At 48.5% G+C, this 14,320-nt stretch overlaps 1 protein-coding gene across 7 annotated transcripts in view; it reads right to left on the minus strand.

The window, feature by feature from the left end:
• The window catches only part of KATNIP (katanin interacting protein), a 183,259-nt gene that overhangs the window by 87,121 nt on the left and 81,818 nt on the right, over nt 1–14,320 (minus strand). For all 7 annotated transcript variants that reach the window (XM_087869345.1, XM_087869348.1, XM_045775225.2 and 4 more), the window contains one exon: nt 1,789–2,056. In XM_087869345.1, the coding sequence (XP_087725471.1) occupies nt 1,789–2,056 (268 nt within the window). The remainder of the gene's footprint in view (nt 1–1,788; nt 2,057–14,320) is intronic.

Genomic DNA, 14,320 nt, shown 5'->3' on the forward strand with positions numbered 1-14,320 from the left:
GGGAATTGCTATTATTTATTTATTGTTATTTATTTAGCGCTTGTCTGGGCCCTGGCAGAGCTCACAGGCCAGAGGGGGAGAAAGACAACTGGGGTCCATGGCAAGACCAGTGCCAGGATGACACCTGGAAGCAGAGGAGGCACTGACCCACCTGGCCGAGCTGGGAGGGCAAGGGAGGCTTCTTGGAGGAAGCCGCCCCTGAGCTGAGTCTTGAGGGGAAAGGAGGAAGCCAGGTTTCAGGGTTCAGAGTGGAGAGAAGAGGAGATGTGGGCATTTGGACAGAGGGAACAGCCCAAGCAAAGGTCTGGAGACAAGAGAACACAGCGCGAGCACATCTGAGGGACAAATGTTCTCTTCTCTGGAGGCATCGACCACTGCGTGTGGGGTTTCCAGGGCTGCTTGTTATTATATCCGCCCCCCCCCCCAATCCATATGTTCAAGTCCTAATCCCTATTACCTCAGAATGTGACTGTATTCGGAGACAGGGTCTCTAAAGAGGTAATTAAGGTAAAACGAGGCAATTAGTAAGGTAAATTAGTCAACTCGTCCGGTCTGACAGTGTCCTTGTGAGAAGAGGAGATTAGGACACACAGACACACACAGAGGGAAGACCACGTGAGGACACAGGGAGAAGACACCCAGGGAGAAGCCACGGAGAGAGGCCCAAGAAGAAAACAACCTGCCGACACCCTGACCTTGGACTTGCGGCCCCCAGAACTGTACAGAGATACATCTCCGTTGCTGTTGAAGCTCCGCCCCCCCAGTCCGTGGTACTTTGTTATGCAGCCTGAGCAGACTAATACACTCCGCCTGATTTCAGACAGTCCCTCATTTCTCTTCCCGTAGGCTTACACATGCTTCCCAGCTGGTTGGCCTTGATATTTGGTTCAGAAAGTACGGCACATGCCGCTTTGAGGAGGCTGTACTTGGAATGGAGAGGGAAGGGCAAGCAGACCAAGCGAGCCCAGGACTGGGCACGGGGACTGTGACAGGAAGGCCCCTCCCTGCCCCGCCTCAATTGCTTTTTTTACTCTCCTTTCCAGGGTCTTCTCTGGAAGACCTCCTCTAGCCAGGACAGCTGCTATTTCTGCCTGCCCAGCACACTTTCCTCCTTCTTCAGATTCACCTTGAATTTTCCTTAGGAAACTATCCGTCCACGTGGTTCAGGTGGCAATAACCACACCAGAGCCTTACGGGCTGGACCAGGTCAACTGGAGCCACAGTGACAAGTTCGGAGATGTGACCCAATGTGGGTTCAAGAACCAGGCCTGGGACCTTTGGTGGAGCTTTGAGGAAGAAAAATCCACTTTCTGATGTAGGCGTAAAGCCCACGTCTCAATTCCGTGTCTGTATGTGGAGAGCCCACCTGTGAATGGCACGAAGACAAAGGAAGGCAGAGATGGGAGAGAGAAAGGGAAGGAGAAGGGAAGGGGGAAGGAGGGGAGGGGAGGGGAGAGTCCTTGACAGCTGTGGACTTCTCAGTTATCCAAGCCAATAGAGCCCCTTTTGCTTACGCCAGAAATACAGGTCCTGCTACACACCCTATGAGGCACAGGATAGGCCCCCAGAACCGTCTGCCAGACATCTGCCATCTGGAATTTCAGGGTCACTTGTAGGCCTCTGGAAGCCTTTGCTTCTCGCAATCAGCAGAGATCTGACTGATATACCTCCCTGGTCTGTGGGACGGTCTCCCCAAAGCTGAACACCACATACTGCTGGAAATTCAAGTCCTGCCATTAGACCCAGACACACCAAAGGCAAAGACAACTCACAAAAGACAGAACTCACTCTTGGAAGCTGGGTTAAATTCCAGCACCACGAGGGTGTCTGGGCCCTGGGGAGGGCGTCCTTCCATCTCCTGGTCCTCGGGAACATCCTTCTGCACGGAGTCCCCACTGGAAAGAGGGGGTTCCTCTCTGGGGTGGCCCACCAGCACCTGCTCCTCGGGCTCGGGCTCAGAGAGCACCTCTTCTTCGATAGAGTCATACTCATCGCTGGAACAATCTCTTTGTTTCCTCTGCAGATTTACACTAAGTTCCAGGCTTTTTCTTAGCTCCTGCCAAAAGTCAGGAAGAGAGGCAAAAAATGAAATATGTTACTTTGAGAAAAACTCCTCTGAAAATAGATCATTAGAACCAAGGGACTATTCCCAGCAAACGAACATTTACCAAGATCACCTCGACACATGGGGCTGTCATCGCTTTGAAGATGAGAAAACAAAGACAGGGACAAAGGAGCAGCTCTCTAGCAGAGCGGTATTTATAGTATGAATTGTGGTCACACGCCTGGGATGTCACTAAGAGTGTGTGCGTATGTGTCTGTGTATTATAGATGTTTTGGTCTGGGAGCTCGTTTAACCAGATTGTGGGGTCCCACCGCCCAGAGTTGCTGATTCAGGGGGTCCTGGACGAGGCCTGACAACGTGCACTTCTAACAAGGTGATGTTAATGCTGCTGGTCCAGGGACCACACTCTGAATATGAAATCTCAGAGGCCTCCAAATACCCCTGAAATTCCAGATGGTACAACGTCTGGCAGATAGGGGGAGCTTGTCCTGCGTATTGACGGATGTTTAGAAACACCTAAGATGTCAAAAGATTTAGCACTTAGCCAGAGCTGCTTGATAATTGTTTTTCAATCTGTGTTTCATCTCCATGAGATAGCAGATTTACGCTCTGAAGGACAAGCATTAAAGATCTACATTTAGAGTGACCAGAAAATTGATCGCTGAAGCCAGGACACCTTTGAAAGGGAAAAGGGGCACTAGTCTGTTTACTCTGGGACAAAAAAAAAAAATGCCAACTGGACCATCTGGGCAAGCCAGTGTGTTTGGTCAGCCTAGCTCTATGTCCCCCACAGCTCATGCTGCCTAACACAGCTCTGAGAAAACGAGAAGCAATCGATACCACTTGCTTGATATTGGCGGTTGACCAGTAAACTTCACAGTTCCTATGCTGTCCAAGTCCCAGCCCCTGGACCCTGTAAATCAGTGACAGCTCATGAAGAGGGCAGAGGCACTAGAACACTTTGATCATTCTCGATAAATCACCCTGAAAAGACCTGATGGTAGAAACATGGACATGAAAGGTGCTGGCTTCTGGGGGCTCAGGAAACAAGGAACATGTTATGGAAACTAGAGAGGGGATCCCGTGAAGTAGTGGCAGGAGCTTAGCTGGGCTGGGCCTACGGTTCTGTGATAAGTGGATCTTGGAACTGAGATTTGATGATTTGGGAAACTCTCGGCCTGTCCAGTTGCAAAAGATGCTAAAGTGACGTAGCTGTCATTCGCGGTCAGACGGGCGTGCTCTGGAGAAAACCCGGGGTGCGCCTGCACAACCTTTTGCTAATACTTGAGAAGGAGCCAAAGTTTAGAGAATTCAACCACATGGAGGGTTCTCTGAAGACACTAGGCCTGGAACCTCTTCCACACCCCAGCAGATGCCAGGCACAGGGACAAGATTATCCAGGAAAGATCCGTGAAGGAACCTCTTGCCTAATGGAGGGAATCCTAGAGGCGTACATAGGAGATCACGTGGTTTTTGAGGATGTCGAACCAGCGGAAACAGGGCCCACTTGCACCGGAAGGGAGAGAGGAAGGACAAAATAAAAGAAGGCTGTCATCCTCCCCAAATTCTACAATCAGGAAGCAGGGTGATACTTGGCTGCGACACGTGCCACCCTCCATGAGAGAGGAAGGGTGGCTCCAAGGGTGGGGCCATGGGCCCAGAGCCACAGAGAATTCTTCCCAGGCCTTGAAACCCAATGGAGTTTGCCCAGTAGGGATTTCAGCACTGCTTGGGTTTGGTGACTCCCCTTTTCCTTTCATTTTGTCCCTGTTGTAATGAGAACGTCTGTCATGGTGACCCTGGGCCCGACCCGCCAGTGTACTTGGGAGCAGATGACTTGTCTTCTAGTTTCACGAGCTCACAGATGGAGACGCTTTTGCCCCCGGAGGGGTTCTACCTGGAGTCCCACCCAGACCTAATTCAGATGAGGCAGATGATGAGATTTGGAAGTTTTGAGCAAGTGAGATATAGATGATATTCTGGACTTAACACTGTAATGGGCTGAGATATGGGGAAGCTTGGGATGGAATGGATGTATTTTGTATGTGGGACGGACATAGATCTTTTGGGGGCAGAGGGCAGACTGCTGTTGGTGGAATAAATGGCCCCCAAAGATACCCACGTTGTAAACCCTGGGACCTATGAATGTTCCTTTATGTGCCAAAGGGTCTTTGCGGATGTGATTAAGGATCTTGAGATGGGAGAGATTAGCTTGGATTATCCAAGAGGGCCTAATGTAATCAGCAGGGTCCTTGTAAGAGGGAGGCAGGAAGATAGGAGTCAGAGACAGAAGATACAAAAATGGAAGCAGAGGTCAGGGAGGAGCAGAGATGCTACGCTGCTGGCTTTGAAGGAGGAAAGAGCCACAAGCCAAGGAATGACAGCAGCTTCTAGAAGCTGGAAAAGACAAGGAGATGGATTCTCCTTTGGAGCCTTCTCAAGGAACACAGGCCTGCTGACATCTTGATTTTAGACCAGTGGAACTGAACTTGGACTTCTTTCTTTCTTTTTACTTTTTAAGATTTTATTTATTTGTCAGAGAGAGAGAGCAAGCATAACCAGGGGCAGCGGCAGGCAGAGGGGGAAGCAGGCTCCCCACAGAACAAGGAGCCCGATGCAGGACCCAATCCCAGGACCCTGGGATCATGACCTGAGCCGAAGGCAGGTGCTTCACCAACTGGGCCACCCAGGTGCCCCCGACCTTGGATTTCTGACCTCCAGAACTGTTAGAGAAGCCAGTAAGTTGCAGGTTGTCACAGCAGCAATGGGACACCAGGGTGGCTGTCTTTCCCAGCTCTCTCCCTCCCACCCTGCCAATGCCAAGTATCAGTGCCGAGGAAACAGAACACTGCCTGACACATGGGAGCTGCATGACAAGTGTCTGCCGAACGACTACATGGTCCCAGTGACTGGGTGGCGGCTGGAAGCAAGGGTGAACAGCACCCATGTGCCTTGGAGGGGGCATCCGTGAGCTGACCCCTCAAAAAGTTACTTAAGTCGTCTGATCTGCCTTTGGCACCCATAAACATGGGCTAACACATCCCTGCCTCACGGAAGTGTTTTATTATAGTGGTCTGACCTGGGGATGAGCTCGCCCCCCAGGGGACATTTGGCAATGACCGCTGCGGAAGGGGGGGGGGCGGGTGTCATCTAGTAGATAGAGGCCAAGGATGCTGCTACATCCTCGACGTACAGGACAGTTCCCCTCAACAAAGAATTATCTGGGCAAATGTCCGTGGTGGTGAGGTCGAACAGCCCTGTATTAAAGCGAGCACCAGTGGTGTTTAAAAAGGTAAGGACGAGGTCTCCTAATTGACTGTGTTGAGGTGCTCCATGCAGCCCTCCCGGAAGCCGGATGAGGTCCTGGTTCGTATCTTCCAAGACTGACAGCAGTGGGCAGCTGGAGGGTCGACACGTTTAGTGCCCCTGCACAGGGACGGGGAGCTGCTGGGTGGGCTCTTGTTGAACGAACGGCAAGGGCAGTGACTATCAACCCAGCGCTGCTCTACAGTGGAAGAAACCTTGGTGCGTTCAGCTCCTCTCATCTGAGGCTCACAATAACCCGGCAAGACAGATCAGGAGAGTGAATCCCCGCGATAACGTGAACTCCTGGTCAGATGGGACAGGCAACTGGCTCCTGTCCTTGGATCAAAATGATATAGTGGGTGCCCGCTAGCCGGGAGATTCCTTGCTTGGAGACTGTGGTCACTGTCCAAGAAATCCCGGTCAGTCCCAGGGCCCACGGTCATCCCTGCTGATGCCTACAGCAGAGTGGAGCCACCAACACAGCCAGTTCCTAGGAACATTCTGGATGGGCCACTAGGATGTTCAAACCCATGGTCACCTGCGCAGACTCCCTCTAGCCTCTTTGTCCCCTTCGCCACGTTGCAACCCCACAGTTTCAGTGACTGGAGTTTTGGGGTTCTCCCAGATTGGAGGCCCTACAGTTTTTGAGCTGGTCTGACTTGTCATCATGATGAAGCATCAGGGCAGTGACAAGTGACCCTCGGCCACTGCTCCCTGCTCCTTCTAGGTTGTCCACGTGGAAAATAAACTCCTTTGCATTCCATCATGGTCCAACCATTGGGAGAGGAGGTGACGGCTGCCATCACTCATTTATTCAAGCACACAGGCCTGCTAAGGGCTGGGGTAACGGTGGGCAGTAAGATGGCGAAGCCTCAGACCATCGGGGCATAAAGAGAAAGAAATAGGGGCATTTCTGCTGTGGCCAGGACTGTGAAGGAAAAAGCCAGGCTGCATGATGGCACAGAGGGTGAGTGAGCTGAGGAGCCCCTGTTGAAAGCCAGCCGAACAACTGCCCAACGAGTGTCTGGGGCCCGAGCATGTCAGGCAGGAGGAACAGCAGAGGCAAAGGCCATGAGGCAGCCGCTGCTGGAGGGCAGTGTGCACCAGAGGAGGGAGGGCGGGGGAGCAGGGAGTGGTCACAGCAAGGCTTTAGAGGCCCCGAGGCAGAGTCTGGATTTTGGTTTATGTGGCCACAAGAGGCCCCTGAAGGGCGCTAAGCAAAGGCACACTGTTATGTGACTTCAGGTTCGAAAGTTTGCTATGGCTCTGGGATCCCGAGGGGATTTCGAGAGGCGGGGCCAGGGTGGAGACGGCACACAGGTGCAGCTGCAGCGGGGGGCCAGGGGGGGGGCAGTGGCAAGGTGAGGGGGCAGCAGAGGGGGAGACAGGGGGTGCCTCTGGAGATGCATCTGGAAGGCAGTGATGACGAATGACTAGAAATGAACAGTGTATACACCCTTTGACCAAGTCTCTCTGAGAAGTTATCCCTTGGTCAACACACGCAGCTGGCGAAGGGATCCGTGATGATCGAGAATGTTTCAAGTGTGCCACAAGAAGAGGTGGGTAAAACGCTCACTGAGCAGGCATCTGCGGAGCCTCAAGCGTCCCTCACGGAAGATGAGGTAGATCCCCTGCACTTACTCAGAAAGGGAGTGGGGTACCCATTAAGCCAAAACAAGCCCATCGAAGAATGTACATGTACAATAAATCCGATTTAAAAGATCAGTTTCTGTGCACATTTGCAGAAACCCACGTGAAAAGTCTGGAAAAACAGTCACCACCTATTAATGGTGTTCTCTCTGGGGGTTGTGTGATGAGAACTTTCTTTTCTCCATTGTTTTACTTATTATTTTTTTAAAATGATAAGCATGTTTCCAATTTAATAATTAGGGAAAAAATGACACATTTACATTTATGTGTAAATCCTGTCCCTGACTCTGGCAAATAAATAAATTCCCTGCAGGAATGGGAGGGAGAGTGGGGTGCAGGCCCCTGGACAGCCAGCTGTCTGAAAAGTAACTGATCTCCATCCCTGGGACTCATCTCGTCCCCCCAGAAGGATGACTCAGAAAGCAGCCAGCAGCCACACCCAACGCCATGTCTGCCTGACTTCATGTATCCAGTGAAGTGGTCCAGACTTACAAATAATAGGGCACCGATTCTAATGGGAAGAAACTCAGGGAACCCAGCGGCCCTGAGCCCTCCTCCGGAAAAAAGCTCCCAGAACAAAATCCAAACAATGAAGGGTGAAGTCAAAATGAAAGGCACAGACTTGGAAAAGTGGTGGTAAAAGGTCTGACGGTAAATGTGGAAGCCACTTAGAGAGCAAATAAGCACAAGACGATTGTGCACACTTGGGTTACGGGCCGGAATGCAATGTCCTCAACCAAAGCCCTTAGCTTAGCTAACAAAAGCCAGAAGAGGGCAGGCAGTGTGGGTACACCCCCGGCCTCATCTTCCATAGCAGCCAGTCCATTCAAATCCATCTTTGGTGGAAACACAGTGTTGAAACATGGCAACTCTGACCTCGTAATATTTTTGTCATAATTGAGTAAACCGATGAGATATTTTTAAAAACTCCCCTTGCGATAAAAAAAGTCTTGAGTTTCAATAATTCCTCCTGTTTCCATTTGCTTTCGCTTCTGCTAAGTTCATGCAAATTTCAGTGCCATAATTGTATTGACAAAACACACATGAAAAAAAAGGCTAGATTCTGCGTGGCTGGTATCTTCTTTAAAAAGAAAAATACTGCATTTGCTCATGCTGGATGAGCAAACTCTAGGAACCTAAGCTCTTATAATGCCTATGTGATCTAAAACCATCTGTTCCTGGGGCAAAGGGGAGACGGAGTAAGGAGCCACACTCCCTCGAGGAAGCAGTTCAAAACCTTCCCATCTGGAAGGATGAGGACCTTGGATTGGTTGCTTTGAAAGCCAACCTGCCCATGCTTCAAAGGGAGACCATGCAGGGGAATCTACTGGTTGCTTTGAAGCTGTCATCCAGAAATTTCTCTGTGAAAACTAACTTTAGAGCTTTGCTTTACAACCCGGTCCTATGTGATTTCAGTGTTAAGTGTTTAAAATGTTAAGTTCACGTCCTTGCAACAGAAAGCCCTCTGCTCGGAGGCCAGGCGGTAAATCCGCCAGGTGGAGAACAAATTGGCCTCCTCACTGGAGAGCCTGGGAGGAGGCGGAGGAAGGAACAGACACACGGAGCACCTGCTCAAAAGAAGCAGGGGTCTGATGGTCAGCGGATTAGTGCCTTACAGGCCTGATCTGCCTCCTTCTGCTGGGCTAGGGAGGAAGGGGACTGGGTCCCATGAAACAGGAAATGTTTGCAATAACAGTAACAATATAACCCACAGCTTTGCTACATATGGGGGCACCGAGCTAACCTCTCCATGCACCTGATCTCGTTGACGCCTCCCACCATCCTGGTGGGTGTCCTTGTCTTATAGGCTCAGGGCACCTAAGTACCAGTGCAAGGTCGCGCAGCTAGCAACGGCGGAGCCGGTTTGGATGAATGACTGTCTGATTCCAAACTCTGGGCTCTTAGCCACGTGCCCGTGTTTATTCCCTGCCTGGCACCCACGAGTCGGAAACAAGCAGTCTCCAGAGCGGGATCAATGTCAGGTGCTCGGTGACTGTCCATCGGTTTGCACGGGACTGATGAAAGTCGCCCGTAAGAGCTTTTGACACAAAGCTACCTTGAGGCCAGTAAACGTGCTGAAGTGTGTGCTAAGTGTTAGCGGAGGAAGCTTGAGACCCCTGACTACACTCAGAAAGGGGAACGGCTGCATCTAAGTTCTGCGCCCGGGTTCTGGGCCTGACTCCAGCCGCCCTGGGTCCTCAAGCAAGTCTCTGGGCCTCTAATGTGCCCCGGCGACCTGACAAGGTGGCTGAAGGGCAGCCATGAGGTAATAGTTATGAATCAGTGCTCCGTGATTGCTTTCACAGAGGGCTTGCTTTTACAGAACATTTCAAATTCAGGTGACGGCATATTCTTTATGTCGCAGATCTTGCTGATTTTGCCTAAGAGATGATCAGATGTGTTGACCGTGAAGCCCCCACGGATACTCTGACCGTCTTCAAGCAGTGGCAGCGGTAGGTACGCTGACCTGCAGCCAGCCTCCCCTGCTCCCCAGTAAGACCCCCAATGACGTCTCTCGTTTGGTTGGCAGTCTTATAAAATTGCGGTTTGCAATGCGTTTAGTCTGGCATGCACCGCTGGTTGCAATAATTCCCATCACTTCTATTGCCTTCCATGAGCCATTTTGCACAAGTACATTAATCTGCCTGGCCCAGAGAGGATTTTTACCCTGCATTGAGGGGTTAATCGACTAATTTGTTTTTCTTTTCATTGGCTCATGTATTCAACCAGTATTTGTTGTTGAGTATGTTTGCCCAGAGAAGTAGATCGGACAGCTAACTATTTGGGATAGAGGAATGACCCAGGCAGACAGAGTCTGTTCCCATGGAATCTCTAATCCAGCAACAAAGACGGCCATTCTAGAAGAAATTACACATGCAACAGGCTTCAAGTACCCACACCTAGACACGCTGGCCCACGCCTCAAACCTGGTGGCTCCTGGATTATAAACTTCCCAGAATAAAGTGACTAGAGCCCTAACTTCAGGGTCCACCCCGTATTTTTGAAATCACATTCCCTTCCACCAATTCTGATGGAACTATGGCTAGGAAAATCTAGTCATACACTATGCACTTCAAATACCCGTGTGATGTTAGTTTTTGATACTTTCTTATTGCCCCACTCACCCTTGCATTGTCTTGTACTAATTTTCATTCAAAGCTGAATTTATTTATGAAGTACCTTGGGAGTTCAATCTCAAATGTCCATCGTTATGAAGAAAAAAAAAATCTATCCTTGTCTTAGGGAGTGGGGCAAGGTCAGAGGGGGGCGGGGGTGGAGTGAGGTCAGAGGGGGGCAGAGGTGGAGTGAGGGCAGAGGGGGGACAGGGGTGGAGTGAGGGCAGGGGGGGCAGGGGTGGAGTGACGTCAGAGGGGGGCAGGGGTGGAGTGACGTCAGAGGGGGGCAGGGGTGGAGTGAGGTCAGAGAGGGGGGCAGGGGTGGAGTGACATCAGAGAGGGGGCAGGGGCCCTGGAAGCAGAAGGCCCTGGAGGCCGCCAGCCTGCTTTCTTGGCTGTGAGGCCCTTGGCAAGCATCTGGGCATCAGCGGCCGTTGGTGCCTCACCGGAGCCAGCCCAGAGCTGACTGTGGGAAATAGGATGAAGGGATAGAGACAAAGCAAGAAACAATGCTGCCAGCCAACTAGAAATTTTGAGGAACGCCTGAAAGTCAGAAAGCAGAGCGCCTATCTTTCAATAACTAAAAACAAAGGAAACTTCTGACCCAAACATGGGCAGTAACATTTTCCAGATAAGGAGTGGTACACAGTTGAGTCCAGAGTCAAGACAGAGAGAGGGGAAGCCCTGGGCATTCACTGGGAGGCTGCTTTTAGGGCCACTGGCCGCTTCCCAGCGTATTAAGTGTAGAGGCACTCACCCACAGGCTGAAGCCCAGAGTGTGGGTGCTGGGGCAGGAAGGCAGGACAACGCCCCGGGAAGTCACACAGGAGCTCCCATAGCTAAGGTACACAGCTTGTACACAGCATGTTGTACCCCAACCTCACAATCACTGGGGTCACGTAACATCAAATAGAATGGACAGAGCGAGCGGGATTCTCAAATACGAAGATGAGCACACAACCAAGATTGAGAAAACTTTGGGGGAAAATCAACACCCTGAAAGACAGGCACTAAATTTAATTAACAAAAGAACTAATACCCAATAAAAGAGTTAATAGAACAAATAGAAGACCTAAGAATACAGAAAATTAATATCCCTGGAGAGATTAAAGAGGACATTTCATCCATGAAAAAGAAACAACTAGATATCCCAAAAGTTTTGAATTTATTAACATTTTAACAAGATAAACTAAATAGCAGAAACAGATAAAAGATGTGCTACTGGGGCGCCTGGGTAGCGCAGTCGTTAAGCGTCTGCCTTCGGCTCAGGGTGTGATCCCGGCGTTATGGGATTGAGCCCCACATCAGGCTCCTCCGCTATGAGCCTGCTTCTTCCTCTCCCACTCCCCTGCTGTGTTCCCTCTCTCGTTGGCTGTCTCTCTGCCACATAAATAAATAAAAAATCTTAAAAAAAAAAAAAAAAAAAAAAAAAAAAGATGTGCTAGAAAATCAAACCAAAAATTTTATAAGAACACGGTACAAAAAGACAAAAATGAAGTGTGAAAGAAAAATTAAGAGACTTGAAAGGATAGATGTGGGCCAATGTTTATGCAACAGAAACGCCACAGAATAGAATAGACGCAATGGAAGAGAATAATAATAATAACAATAATAACAGTAATTAATAGTAATAATAATAGAAGATTTTCCAATGCTAAAGAAGGACACAAACCTTCAAATTGAAAAGGTACATCTACTGCTTTAAAGGGGACAGATATTAATACTGATCTATTCATATGGATAAAAGATCCAACCTATCAGAAAACATCTTGACTCTATATGCACACAATAATAATGATTTGAAATATATAAAGCAACAGAGAAATATAAGGGAAAATTGACAAGTTTAGAGAAATCAACCAGATTAAATAAACAAAAGTAGGATCTATTGTAGTGGTTTGCTAATGAGCATAAAAATTTCCTGCCTTATTAAAAATGCAGATTCCAAACACTCCATTCCCGACCCTACTACCTCCCTCATTTAATTCCGTATCTTTGAGTGGGCAATTTCACATTTTTAATAAGCAGCCCAGGTGATTGTGATGTAGGTGATCTGGGACTACATGTTAAGACCACCAGGTTAAATAACTCAATGAATGGCTTGACTTAATAGATACATTGAGAACTTTGTACCAAAAGGAGAATAATTATTCTTCTGAAATACAATGGAGCAGTCGTAAAAATGATCTGGTAGACCACAAACAAAACCTCAAAAACTTCCAAAAACCAGAAACCAAACAAGCCATCCTCTGATCATAATGCAGTAAAATTAGAAATTAACACAAAAGGATAGAAAAAAAAAAGACAAACGAAAAAGCTATTTACTTAGAACATTTGTAAAACTCTCCTATATAAAGAGGGAACTCCCTCCCCTCCCCAATCACAAACCAATTAGAAATAAATAACAATGAAAACACTACACACATAGCAAAAATTGTGGGATAAGGACAAAGCAGTGTTTGGAGGAAAACTTATAGCCTTAAAATCATTATATTAGAAAACAAGACTGAAAATAGATGAAATAAATATTTAACACAGCAGGCTGTAATGTAGGGGTGGGGAGAGAACCAAAGCAATAAATTAAACCACAAAGTTTAGGGAAAGAATCAAGATAAAAGTAAAAATGAACCAAAATAGAAGCCAATAAGTGAATGAGTGAATAAATAAGTAAACAATGAAATAAAGTATACGTGCTCAATAAAACTAAAAGCTGGGCATGGTTTGGCTAGGTAGGCAGAGAGAGCTTTTCATATTTTACTCACTTCTGAATTGTCTGACTCTTTTCTAATGAGAAAGCACTCATATATTAGATGTCATATTAAATGATACAAAATAATGTAAAAATACCTGAGAAATCCTAAGTAGGCTATAACCGCAAGAAATAAATGGCATTATTTATTCCAGTAGTGATCCAGAGGTCAGTTATTTTTTACTTCCATTAAGACTGAAAATGCTTTAGTAACTCAGATACCATCCGGCGTCTTAGAAATGCTCTACTGGGTGAAAGCCTCACTGCGTCTCTCACTTCTGGACCTGCATTTCATGGGCAGTCAGTGCTTGTTCAGCATCATTCCACATGAATCATTCATGCTCATCACTGAAGAATTCCTGTACAGATGGCCTTGTGCGCTCTGACCCTCCTGCCCAGGACCCAGCCTAATGCCATCAGTCGGGCTGTCCTTTGGTCAGAGCTGTCTAGCTGGGCATCTCTGCGTGCATTCAGGGCACCTTGGCTCTGGGTACCAGAGGGGCTAACTCAAGTGCCCCTGGAAAGGAGAAAGACCTCTTCCTCCTCTTGTCAGGAATAGACAAAGCTTTCTAACCCAGAAGTTGCAAGCTGGTGGTCACAGGCCAAATCTGGCCAGCCATACATTTTGTTTGATCTACAGAGAACAGGGAGTTAGTAATCACCATAAAAAAAATTGGAGAAACCAAACACAAAGAAACCCAGATGCCTGGCTTCTTCTACAGTTAGAAAGTCTGGTACCACTGGGCCCCTATTTCCACACAATGACAGCCAAGCTGTGTTGACAACACTGTTGCCTACATCCCCACCACTCCCTGCCATGCCCTGACACCCAGGCCAAGGGCTGTTACTCGCTTGGCTCTCTGTGTCACTTAAAATATTCAAATAATTCATAATAGAACAGGGCTTCCAGGGAAGGTGGTGGAATAGGAGGAGCCTAAGCCCACCATGTCCCATGGATACAACCAGATAACACCCACATCAGTGTAAATAGCCCAGAAAGTGACCTGAAGACTGGCAGAACAGACTCTCCACAGCTAAATGTAGAGAAGGGGCCACATCGAAGAAGCTAGGATGAGCACAGATACAGACTTGGGCGACTGTCTGCAGGAGGGACAGAGGGAGGGACATCGCAGGTATGGAGAGGGGAGAGAAACAGACCCTCACACTGGGCACCCCAAGCAAGGGGAACCCACGTAAGGAAGACAAATTCCCATAATATCTGGCTTTGAAAACCAGAGGGGCCAATCTCATGCATTCTTATAGTCAGTGAGGCTTAATACCTGGAACTTTAAAAATCAGTGGCTTAGCTCTGAGAGATCCAAGAGGGTGAGAGGAAACTCAGTCATTGTCCTTAGACAACCCCGAAGATACAGCACAGAAACTGCAGCTTGAAAAACGCCCGGGATATACCACAGAGACACTTGTTTGCTAGTC

The sequence above is a fragment of the Ursus americanus genome, chromosome 2 (assembly GCF_024610735.1).
Source record: "Ursus americanus isolate L20-20 chromosome 2, mUrsAme1.1.p, whole genome shotgun sequence".
In the NCBI taxonomy this organism is placed as follows: domain Eukaryota; kingdom Metazoa; phylum Chordata; class Mammalia; order Carnivora; family Ursidae; genus Ursus; species Ursus americanus.